Source organism: Phascolarctos cinereus, unplaced genomic scaffold (assembly GCF_003287225.1).
Source record: "Phascolarctos cinereus isolate Bilbo 61053 unplaced genomic scaffold, phaCin_HiC Scaffold_726;HRSCAF=1367, whole genome shotgun sequence".
Taxonomy (NCBI): domain Eukaryota; kingdom Metazoa; phylum Chordata; class Mammalia; order Diprotodontia; family Phascolarctidae; genus Phascolarctos; species Phascolarctos cinereus.
In genome coordinates this window covers 262,729,591-262,742,152 of record NW_027556098.1, presented here as the reverse complement: position 1 = coordinate 262,742,152, position 12,562 = coordinate 262,729,591, and the positions used below count along the sequence as shown (strand labels likewise).

Here is a 12,562-nt window from a genome sequence, read left to right as displayed (position 1 = left end):
TTACATTTGAGGAGTATTTACAGTTTAAAAAACATTTTCACATATATTCTTATTTAATTTTCATAGCAACTTTGTGAAGTAAATAAAAAGCCAGTAGCATTGCACCCATTTTATAGATGAGGAAACTGAAGCTAAGAGAGATTAAGCGACATATTGAAGAATGTGGAAAAGCCAAAGCTTGAACCCACATCATCTGATTCCAAGTCCAGTGTTCTCTCTGAACATAGGATCATACTTCTTTATCTAAAGGGAAAACAGAGTTTTCTACAATTTCTGTTTAAGGAGTGATAAAAACCAGAATTGAAATGAAACATAGTGTATGTGTCTGTATGATTTTAGTATCTATGTACCTTGAATATAAAATACATCTGTTTGGTATGATATTGCTGTCCATTTAAAATGTTCCAACCTAGATGAAGAAGCAAGTTTTGAAGTCTCTGATTATTAAACTCAGCAAGGAGAACTCTATTATAACACAATTTACAAGTTTTGTGGCAGTTGAAAAAAGGGTAAGTATTATTGTTAATAGGTAATTAAATTATTTTAATTGCCTTAGATAAGAAAATAATCAAAACTTAGGGCTATTAAATCATAGTTATTAAATTTATCATGAACTTTAATTATGTGGTAAAGCGGAAAAATTAAGTGACATTTTGCTACAAAGCAGGTATCTTCAAGGATATTATAAAGCATGGATTTATATTATATATATTATATATATTATATATTAATAATTATATAACTATTATTTTATTAATAGTAATTATGACATCTCATATTCCCATAGTGTTTTCCACCTTCCAAAGTGCTTTCTTCAACATAATCTTTTGAAAGAGGTAATGCAAATATTTTTCTCCCTTATTGAGGAAGTTAATGGACCTGAGGATTGAGGCTGATCTCTTGACCATGGCTCCAGTGGTCAGTGATAGGTGTCTATCAACAGAGCCTTGTGAAATATGCCTGCACATTCCTATGATGGTGGGCAATTATAAAGACCACCAAGAAGTCTCATCTTATTGTTAATTATTGTCTTTGCCTATCTGGCTGCCTCAGCTTTGGGAGGTTGTCTAAAGTACTGCCTTTGAGCCCATATCGTACTTAGAATGTTTTGGTCTGATGAGATAACAGTCAGTATCTGAAGAATACCACCTTGATGGCAGAATTAATATTACCTGCTGGGTAATAGGTATTGATTCTTGAAGGACGGTAATTTTGTGGTAGCTGAACCAATGCAAGGTAAACCATCCTGTACTTGACTCCTGTACTTTTCCATAAAAATAGGGTACCTTGATTAGAATTCAATAAATATTTAAGTTCCTACTAATTGCAAAACTTAGATTCTGCTAAATTTACTCTGAGGATATTCTTGTCTGAAGAATTGATATGGGTAGTCCAAAATAAGACAACCCTCTTTCCTAGATTGCTCAGTTGTTTTTCAGTCTCACATGACTCTTTGTGACCCCATTTGGGGTTTACTTGGCAGAGGTACTGGAGTGGTTTGCCATTTTCTTCTCCACTTTTCCTGGGTAAACAATGACAAAATCTTACTCTTTGGCACTACTTTTTCTAGACTCCAACTTGCAATAATAACATTTCTTGGATATGTTATAATACAATTGAATAGATTTTAGTTTTCTTTATCAACAGTCAAATATAAACACCTTGAGAGCAGGGAAATTTAATTTATCTTCTTAATCTTTGCATCCCTAACACCTATAACACCTGGGGGGCACTCATCAAATCACACAGTAAATCCCCCAGACCCCAAGTTAACTCACTCAAGACCTTAGCTCACAAGCCATCATTGGTACGTTTATATTTACTAGTTAACCAGAGGACACAATTAATTCAAGGCACCAGCATTTAATGAAATAGCATAGTAAGAAAAATAGCAACACCAACAACAACGATGATGATAATAAAAGTAATAGCTAACATTTATATGTTAGCTCATTACTTGTCAGGCACTGTGCTAAACACTGTACAATTATTATTTCATTTGATCTTCACAACAGTCCTGGGAGGCAGGTGTTGTTATTCTCCCCATTTTATAAATGAGGAATATGAGGTAGGCAGCAGTTAAGTGACTTGCCCGGGGACATACAGGTAATAAGTGTCTAAGGCTGGATTTGAATTCAGATCTTCCCAACTCCAGGCCCTTTGGTGCTTTATCTACTGTGTCACCTATCTGCCCTCTAATAAAACAATTCCTCCACAAAACTAGGACATATTTCCCGTCAAATTCCAACACTAGTGGGAAATGTGGAACACATGTGGCCAGCACATACATGGAGAAGATGTGTGGTCATAGTCCAAGTGTAGAGACAACTCATACCTATGGAGCTGTAGGGCTACCAGTGTATTCTTTTTGGTAGTTCTGTTCTACATAGAAAGTGTGTAAGCCCTGCTTGGGGCAGCTCTCTTTTGGTCTCACAAAGCCAATGCATTGATAGTAGCCTACTGATCTCATGATGACGGTCAGGCACAACTTCACTGGTCGTGAGGCTGTGCAGTTCCTGTTTGCTTCTAGCTTCTTGAACTGCAGTCTCCACTGAGGTGCTCCCTCTTCTTCACAATAAGCAGGGTAGTTTCTTTGATCACCCTCTTTACCTTAACACTTCTGCTTCTCCTTGTACCTGTCTAACCACTCCTTCTTAGTCTCCTTTGCTGGATCTTCATGCAGGTCTTGCCCATTAATCATGAATGTCTACTAAGGCTCTAGCCTGGGCACTTTTTTCTTTTCCCTCTACTTTTTCAATTTTTTATCTCATCAGTTCCCTTGGTTTCAACTGTCATTTCTATGCAAATGAGTCTCCAATTTATTTGTCTGGTCCTAACCTCTTTCCTCACCCCTGTCCCACATCTCCAACTGCCTATTAGAAATTAAGATGTCACATAGACATTTTAAACTCAACATGTCCAAAGCTGAACTCATTATCTTTCCCCCTCAACCCTCCCCTCTTACTAACTTCTCCATCACTGTGGAGAGTACTACCGTACTCAAAGCCTAGGCGTCAACCTTAACTCCTCACTCTCTTGCCTCCCTTATCTAATTAGTTGATAGATCCTGTTGTCTCCATCTTCCCAACCTCTCTCAATTACATCCACTTCCCTCCTCTGGCATTGCCACCACCCTGGGAACACCCTTATTACCTCACACCAGGACTATTGCAGTCATGCCCTGATTGGTCTCCTTGCCTCACGTTTCTCCCCTATTCCAGTCCATTCTCCACTCAGCTATCAAATTGATCTTCTTCAAGCTCAAGTGGAACCATGTCACCTCCTTTTCAATCAACTTCAGTGTCTCCCTATTGTCTCCAGGATCAAATATAAATTCTCTGTTTGGCTTTTAAAGCCCTCCATAACCTGGCCCCTTCCTACTTTTCCAGTCTTCTTACTTCTTATATCCCCACCTCCTACATAAATCCAGTGATACTATCTCCCTTGCTGTCCTTGAAAAAGATACTCTGTGTCCCAACTCTGGGCATTTTCACTGGCTGTCTTCCATGCCTGGAACTCTCCCCTTTCTCATTTCTGACTCCAAGCTTCTCTGACTTTCTGCAAGTCTCAGATAAAATACTACTTTCTAAAAGAAATCTGTCCTGATCCTCCTTAATGCTAGTGCCTTCCCTCTGTTTATTATCACCAGTTTCTCCTGTACACAGTCGTTTACATGTTCTCTCCCAATTAGACCGTGAGCTCCTTGAGAGCAGCTGATTTTACTTTTTCTTTGTGTCCCCAACACTTAGCACAGTGTCTGGCACATTATAGGAGGTTAATAAGCACTTGTAGACTTACTGCTATTGTACTTTTAATTTAAATTCCAGAGGCTGTTCTGCTTCAGCTCTTTTTTGTTTTTGTTTTTGTTTTTTGGATAGGCAATGGGGTTAAGTGACTTGCCCAGGGTCACACAGCTAGTAAGTGGTATGTGTCTGAGGCCAGATTTGAACTCAGGTCCTCCTGAATCCAGGGCTGGTGCTCTATCCACTGTACCACCTAGCTGCCCCCTGCTACAACTCTTTTTTTAAAAAGCAGAAGTTCCAACAAAGCCATTCATTGGTTCAGAGAAAACCTCTCAATGGGTGTTTCATTCATTTCAGTCATGTAAATAGCTCATCTGCTTTTGCAGCTGATTAATCTCATGGATTTATTTTGATTAGCTTCAGTTTTAGAAGGTAACGTTTATTGACTTCATCCTCTAATTCTAGGAATGTTCCCAATTTAGGACTTATTGTCTTCTGTGCTCTGACTATGAAATCATGAAAGCTTTATTATAAAAATCAGTTCTAAATTCATTTGTTTTTTTACTCAGGATGGCAATAAACCACTGGATTCCTATACTCCAAATATTTTGGAACTTGTCAACACAGAAGACATAGACTTTCTGCCATACATGGATTGAGAGATGGAACAGCCAGAGGAGGCAATGATGATCGTAAGTCTTAGTGCAATGTTTATAATATGGACTTTATTTATATTAAATAAGTATTTTTCAAAATGGACCTTCATGAACCAAGTTTGTTTAGTGAACACACACACACACTCAAATTGTATTCTCTTCCCACAGCTTTACTTTTTTAAAAATTCAGTTTTATTTTATTTTGAGTTTCAGATTTTCTCCCTCCAACCTTTCTCTCCCCTAACCATTGAAAAAGCAAAAACAAAAACCATTACAAATATGTATAGGCAAACAAAACAAATTCCTGCATGAACCATATCCAAAAAAAATTTTCAATCTGCACTCTAAATCCATTCTGTCTCTATCTGGAAGTAGGTAGTATGCTTCATTATGAGTCCGCTGGAACTGAGACTGGTTTCATTGTATTGTTCAGAGTTCCTAAATCTTTAAAAGTTATTTGTCTTTACAATGCTGTCTTCTCAGATGGGGTGGCTAGGCGGCGCAATGGATAGAGCATTGGACCTGGAGTCAGGAGGACCTGAGTTCAAATTAAACACTTGACACTAGCTATGTGACCCTAGGCAAGCCACTTAAACTCAATTGCCTCGCAAAAAAAAAAAAAAGGTCTTCTCAGGTTTTTCCAAAACCATCCCTTCATCATTTCTTATAGCACAATAGCATTCCATCACAAACATAAACCACAACTTGTTCAGTCATTTCCCAATTAATAGACTCCCCTTTCAGTTTCTAATTCTTTGTCACAATTAAAAAAAAAAAGCACAGTTTTGCTTTGCTAACTATCTACTAAGCACCTCCTATGTACATTGAACTATGGAAGGTGCTTTAAATGATGAAAAGAATGAGAAATGGCTCCTTCTGTCAAAGAATTTATATGTTACCCAACTTTATGTATGTGTACATACACACATATTTTATGCATATATACATATGTTTTACATATATATGTGTATGTGTGGGTGTGAACCATTTAAATAACAGTATAAAAGTGTTATGATTAAATCCTGGTATAGATGATACAGACAATAAATACAATGGAATCCCAGCCTTTGGAGTGAAGACGAGTGGTGAAATAAGGCCTCCCATTTGACCATCTGACCAAGTGCATTCTGTTTCATGTTGTTCTTGTCTCCTGCCTGATCTCTAGCCTCCTATGTAAAGAAAAGTGTTTCCTTCCCCTCAGTTGATGAACATTCTCTCATCTGGTTAGATCTACATATACCAATGATGCTGAACCCCAATTTCTCATTACCCTCAACCCTGCTACCCCAAAATCCCAACCAAACACCACCCACCCCTTCTACTGTGCCCTCTGGAATGCCTGTTCCATAATCAACAAAATTCCTTCATCCTAAAACTTTTCCTTTCTCATGCCTTTCAACAACTAGTAATCACTGAAACATGGTTTCCTCCTGATGACACAGCCTCCCCGGCCACCTTTCTAGTACTAGTTGCGCCTTTGTTTATGCCCCTCAGTTCACTAGTCAAGGTAGGGGAGTTGGAATATTCCTTGTTCCCCATTGCAACTTTCAGGTTCTCCCCCTACCTCTATCATACCTCCTTTAAGGTCCATGTTATTCAAATCTACCACTCTCAAAATCCAGGTAGATGTTGTCAACAGATGTCCAGGTTACTCTCCTTCCTCTCTAAAAGAGTCTGGTACCTGGCTCACAATTTTTTTCTCCTCTTTAATTCCTGCTGTCTTACTAGGGGACTCCAACATATGTATTGATTCTCCCTCAAACAACCCAACCACCCAGTTCTTCAGTCAACTCACTTCCCATGACGTACTCCTCCACCTTACCTCAGTTGCACACATGGTTGATCTTATTCTTGATCTTGCCATCATCCACAAATGCACCACCTTCATATTCAAGAATTCTGAAATCTCCTTATCTGACAATAATCTGATGGCTTTCTGCCTCTCCATCTGCCTTCCCTTACCAAACCCTAGTCCTTTTCCACACTATGACCTCCAATCCCTCAACCCCTCAGTTCTTTCCCAGGCCACCTCCCCTGCACTAGGCACTCTCCTTTCTTCCACACTTTGAGCCCTTGGTGAATCAGTTCAACTCTACACTGTTTTCTTCTCTTGAGTCTCTGGCCCCATTATCATATCAACAATTGTACCCTACCAAGGAAGCCTCAGCTTTGGATGACTCCCACCATTGACTTCCTTAATTCCGACACTCATGCTGCTGAACCATAGGAGAGACAACCTCAACTGGGCCCTCAATGCTACTAGGCAGTCCTTTTGCACCTCCCTAATCAACTCATTGTCTCACTCTCCATAGCAGCTCTTCCAAATCTTTGCATCCCTCCTTCAACTTCTCAAAGTTCCCCTTTCCACCACCTATTCATCTGAGAGCCTTGCCTCATATTTTGCAAAAAAATTGAGGCTATTTGCTGTGAACTCCCTTATCCTTCTTCATCTCATGCCTTCTGCTACTGTTTCTTCCTTCACCCCTGTCTCACATGATGAGCTAGGCTTGCTCTTTATCAAAGCTCACCCTTCCACAAATGATCTCATTCTGTCCCATAGCCTCCAACAGACTGCCACCTCTGTCATCCTTACTCTCCCACTTTTCTTTAATGTCTGTCTACTGGCTCCTTCCTCTCTACTTAGAAACATGTCTACGTCTCCCTAGTCTCCAAAATACCCGCACTTGATCTTTCCATCCCCACTATCATTCTATATCTCTTCTACCTTTTGTGGCCAAACTCCTTGAAAAGACCATCTACAATAGGTACTTCCATTCTCTCTCCTCTTGCTCACTTCTTAACACTTTACAATTGAGCCTCTGATCACATCATCCCACCAAAATTGCTCTCTCCAAAGTTACTGAGGATCTCTTAGTTGCCAAATCCAATGGCTTTTTCTTAATCCTCATTCTCCTTGACTTCTTTGTAGCCTTTGACACTATTGATCACCATCTCCTGCTGGATACTCTCTTGTCTCTAGGTTTCCAGGACATCACTCTTTCCTGGTTTTCCTCCTACCTTTTTGGCCTATCTTCTTTGGTGGATCCTCCTCTAGATCATGCCCTCTGATTGTAGGTGTCCCTCAGGGTTCAGCTTTCTTCTCTTCTCCCTCTGTAGCACTTCACTTGGTGATCTCATCAGCTTCCATGGATTTAATTACCATTTCTATGTTGATGATTCTCAAATCTACTTTCCCTGCTCTAACTTCTCTACTGAACTACAATTTCTCACTTCTAACTGTCTTTCACACATCTTGAACTGGATATTCAGTAGATATTTTAAATGCAATACATCCAAAACAAAGCTTATTATCTTTCTCTCAACCCTTCTCTACCTCTTACCTTCCCTGTTATTGCAGAGAGCAACACCATCATCCCAGTCCCTCAGGCTCACAACCTAGGAGTTATCCTGGCCCCCTTAGTATCTCTAACCCCCTATATCCAAGCTATTCCTAGGCCTATTGGTTTCACCTTTGCAACATCTCTCAAATACCCCTTCTTCTGTCCTCTGACACTGCCACCACTCTAGTGCAGGCCCTCATAACCTTACACCTTGATTCCTACAATATCTTACTGGTGGGTCTGCCTGCCTCAAGTCTCTTCCCACTTCATTCCATGCACTCTTCAGCTGCCAAAGTGGTTTTCCTAAAGCACAGGTCCAACCATATCACTCTGCCCCCTTTCCATTCAATAAACTCCAATGGCTCCCTATCACCTCCAGGGTCAAATACAAAATGTGTTTGTTGTTCAATGCCCTTCATATTCTAATCCTTTCCATATGCCCCCACCATTTTTCTAAACTTCTTACAGTTTATTCTGCACCACATGTTCTTTGATCCAGTGACACTGGCCTTCTTGCTGTTCTTCAAATAAGACATTCCATCTCTTGGCTGCAGGCATTTTCTCTATCTGTCCCCCATGCCTGGAATGCTGTCTGTCCTGGCTTCCTTCAAGACCCAATTAAAACGCCATCCTTTTCAGAAAGCATTTCTCAACCTTTCTTAATTCCATTGCTTTCCTTCTTTTAATTGTTTCCTGTTTTCCTATTCCTATATACGTGTGTGTGTGTATATATATGTATATATGTATATATACATATATATGCACATATATATATATATATACACACATTTTTTCCTGATTGTTTGTTCATATTTGTTTGTTTGCAGTCCTACCCTTTTAGATTTTGAGTTCCTTGAGGGCAGAGACTATCTTTTGCCTCTTTTTGTATCCTTAGCACTTAGCATAGTTCTTGGCACAAAGTAGACATTTAATAAATGTTTATTGACTGACTGACATTTCAGAGAAGATATGAACATATGTCATTTAGACTGATATTAAAGAGAGAGAAGGCTGATAAATTTTCTTTGTACCACATCCCCAGATCTATTAGCAGTAAACAAGAGATTGAAGGGATAGATCCAGGACTTTTATTTTGTTGCTCAATTTCCAGAGCAACATAGCTGCATTGAAGATGCTTTTTAAAATGTGTTTACTTTTTTAAATAGAGAGGCAGGATGGCCTGAGGAGTTGAAAATTGGCCTCAAAGTCAGGTTGAAGTCTGACACATACTATCTGTGTGACTCTGCACAAGTCACTTAATATCAGAGCTCAGGGCAACTCTCTGAAGGCTGTATGTCACGGAGGAATAATGACCTGAAATGGTAATGAGAATTTCCTCATCTGAGAATTTTATGTAGCAGTAACCTCACAAGTCCAGTTCCTATACCTATTTCTATTAAAATAGTTATAGTAAAGTATCATTAATTAATATAATCTCATCAGTGCCTCAACTCCACATATGCTACTGCTCCTCTTTTTTTCATAGTGAAAACAAATGCAAAATCTGTTTTACCCTAAAAGTGGAATTTGGTAATTATATCTACCTCTACATACACTTTGTGTATAATGTGTAGGGTGGTCTAAGGAGAATGTAGAGTGCTATCACCTCCTTCTGTGGTCTTGATATATGACAAGTGTGTGTGTAATTCATCAGTGAAGGTCATTAGCAGCAAACTAATGTAAATTCTCTTACTATTTATGTGAGATAGGAATAAGTGAATATACATAACAATCTACTCTCATTCCCTTTTTTCTTTTTTTTAAATAAGTTTTATTGGTTTTCTTTTTCTTGTGTCATCATAGTTATCCCCAGTATCCGTCTTCCTCCCCCTCTCAGAGAACTTTGGCATACCATATAACAAATAGTACTTTTTAGAGAGAAAAAGAAATCAGCACAGCTGATTGCTAAGTTGAAAAAGTCTGAGAACATGTACAATATATAACCCCTGTGGACCTCCCACCTTCATGAAGGGGTAGGTTGGGGTATCCTTTCATTTTTCTCCATTGAGTCATGTTTGATCTTTATAATTTTGTGACATTAATTATTTGACTGACTGTATGACTTAATTTTTTTGGCCTGTGGTTGTTCTTCGATTTATGTAGGTGTAGCTATTATGTACATTGTGGCCTTGACTCTGCTTACTTTATCACACTGTATTAGTCCATGTTGTTCTTTCCATGCTCCTCTGTATTCATCACATACATACTTTCTTACAGCATAGTAATATTCCATTACACTCATATACCATGATTAGATTAACCATTCCCCAATTGACGGGCATGTCCTTTGTTTCCAATCCTTTTCTGTCACAAAAAGGGTTGTTATAAACATTTTGGTGTATGTGGGGACTTTTTTTCTAATTGATGGCTTCCTTGGGTTATAGTCAGTAATGGAGTCTCTGGTTCAGAGAGTATGAATATTTTAGTTACTTTATTTGCATAATTCCAAATTGTTTTCCAAGATGGTTATCATTTCACAGCTTCACAGGTATTAATGTGACTATCATTTTACAACCCCTCCAACACTGACATTTTTTATCATCTTTGCCAAATTTAAGGGTATAAGATGAAACGTTAGAGTTGTTTTGATTTTTATTTTAAGGGAGGCAGTAATCAGAAGCCAAACAACCTTTTGAGGAAGATACCGAGTTTAAAAAAAGAAGAAGAAATAGAAGAAGGGAATAGGATGGAGGGAAGTGTACTTAATAAACATAGCTGTGAATGGGAATGGGAAGAACTTACCCATAAAACAGAGGCAGATAGCAGAAAGGATTTATTGTTGTTTAGTCATTTCAGTTGTATCCAACTCTTCCTGACCTCATTTGGGGTTTTCTAGGCAAAGCTACTAGAGTGGTTTGCCATTTCCTTCTCCAGCTCATTTTACAGATGAGGAGATTGAGGTAAACAGGGTTAAATGAGTTGCCCAGGGCTACACAACTAGTAAGTGTCTGGAGCCAGATTTGAATTCAGAAAGATTGGTCTTCCTAACTCCAGGCCCAGCACTCTCTCCACTGTGCCATACAGCTACTTAGCAGATTAGATTAGAAACCACAATCCAACAATATGTTGTTTACAAGAGACACACTTGAAATAGAAAGACACCCAAATACTTTAACCAGAATTAAAGTAAGGGGCTGGAGCATACGGATCTGTTATGCTTCAGCTGAAGTAAAAAAGGCAGGAGTAACAATTTTTATTTTAGACAAAGCAGAGGCAAAAATAGACCTAATTAAATGAGATAATCAGAGTAAATACATTCTGTTAAAAGTACCATAGACAATGAATTAATGTTAATACTAAATATATATGCACCAAATTGCATAGCATCCAAATTCTTGAAGGAAAAGTTAAATGAATTGTAGGAGAAAATAGACAGTAAAACTATATTATTGGAGGATCTCAATTTATAGTAAAACTATACTATTGAGGGACCTCACTTCTTAGACATAGATAAATCTTACCCATAAAATAAATAAAAAAGAAGATAAAGAGCTAAATAGAATTTTAGAAAAGTTAGATGTGATAGATCGCTAGAGAATACTGAATGGGAATAGAAAGGAACATACCTTTTCTCAGGTAGGTATGGCATCTTCACAAAAATAAAATATAAATTGTATTATGGCATTAAAAAGTCAGAAAATCAGAAATATTAAATGTACCCTTTTCAGATCATAATGCAATAAAAATTACATTCAATAAAGGGCCTTTGAAACATAGATTAAAAATTAATTGGAAGCTAAATATTCTAATTCTAAAGAATGAGTAAGTCAAAGAACAATTCATAGAAATAATACTTTTATTAAAGAAAATGACAGCAATAAGACAACATACCAAAATTTGTGAGATGCAGCCAAAGCAGAACTTACAGGAAATTTTATATCTCTCAATGCTTATATCAGTAAAAGAGAGAAAGAGCAAATCTGTGAATTGGACATGCAACTAAAAAAAAATTAGAAAAAGAACAAATTAAAAATCCCCAATTAAGTATCAAAATGGAAATCTTACAAATCAAAGGAGAGATTAATAAAATAGAAAGTAAAAACAATTGAATTAATAAATAAAACTAAGAGCTAGTTTTATGAAAAAAATGAAATAGATAAACCATTATTTAATTTGATTTTTTTGGTAATTTTAATTTTTTAATTTATTTTTAGTTTTCAGCATTCACTTTTATAAGATTTTAAGTTCCAAATTTCCCCTTCCTTTTCCCCTCCCCAAGATGGCATGCAATCTGATATAGGCTATACTTGTACAGTCATATTAAACATATTTCCACATTAGTCATGTCAAGAAAGAAGAATCAGAATCACAAGAAAGAGAAAAGAAAAGAGAGAAAGAAAATAGTATGGCTTCAGTCTGCATTCAGACTCTGTAGTTCCTTGTCTGAATGTGGATAGCATTTTCCATCATGAGTTCTTTGGAATTGTCTTAAATCATTATATTGCTGAGAAGAGCTAAGTCTGTCAGAGCTAATCCTTGCACCATGTGGCTGTTACTGTGTACAACTGTTCTCCTGGTTCTGCTCCCTTCACTCAGCATCAGTTCATGTGAGTTTTTCCAGGTTTTTCTGAAATCTACCTGCTCATCATTTCTTATAAAACAATAGTATTCTTTTACATTCATATACCACAACTTGTTCAGCCATTCCTCAATTGATGGGCATCTCCTCAGTTTCCAATTCTTTGCCACCACAAAAAGAGCTGTTATAAATATCTTAACATGTGGGTCCTTTTCTATCTTTTATGATCTCTTTGGGTTACAGACTTAGTAGTGCCATTGCTAGATCAAAGGGTATTCACAGTTATTTAATTTGATTTTTAAA

General features: G+C 37.7%; 1 protein-coding gene across 1 annotated transcript in view; it reads left to right on the top strand.

The window, feature by feature from the left end:
- The window catches only part of PARP4 (poly(ADP-ribose) polymerase family member 4), a 99,655-nt gene that overhangs the window by 74,098 nt on the left and 12,995 nt on the right, over positions 1-12,562 (top strand). Inside the window, 2 exon segments of the mRNA XM_020968809.2 lie at positions 414-509; positions 4,313-4,435. Coding sequence (XP_020824468.1) covers positions 414-509; positions 4,313-4,435 — 219 coding nt within the window.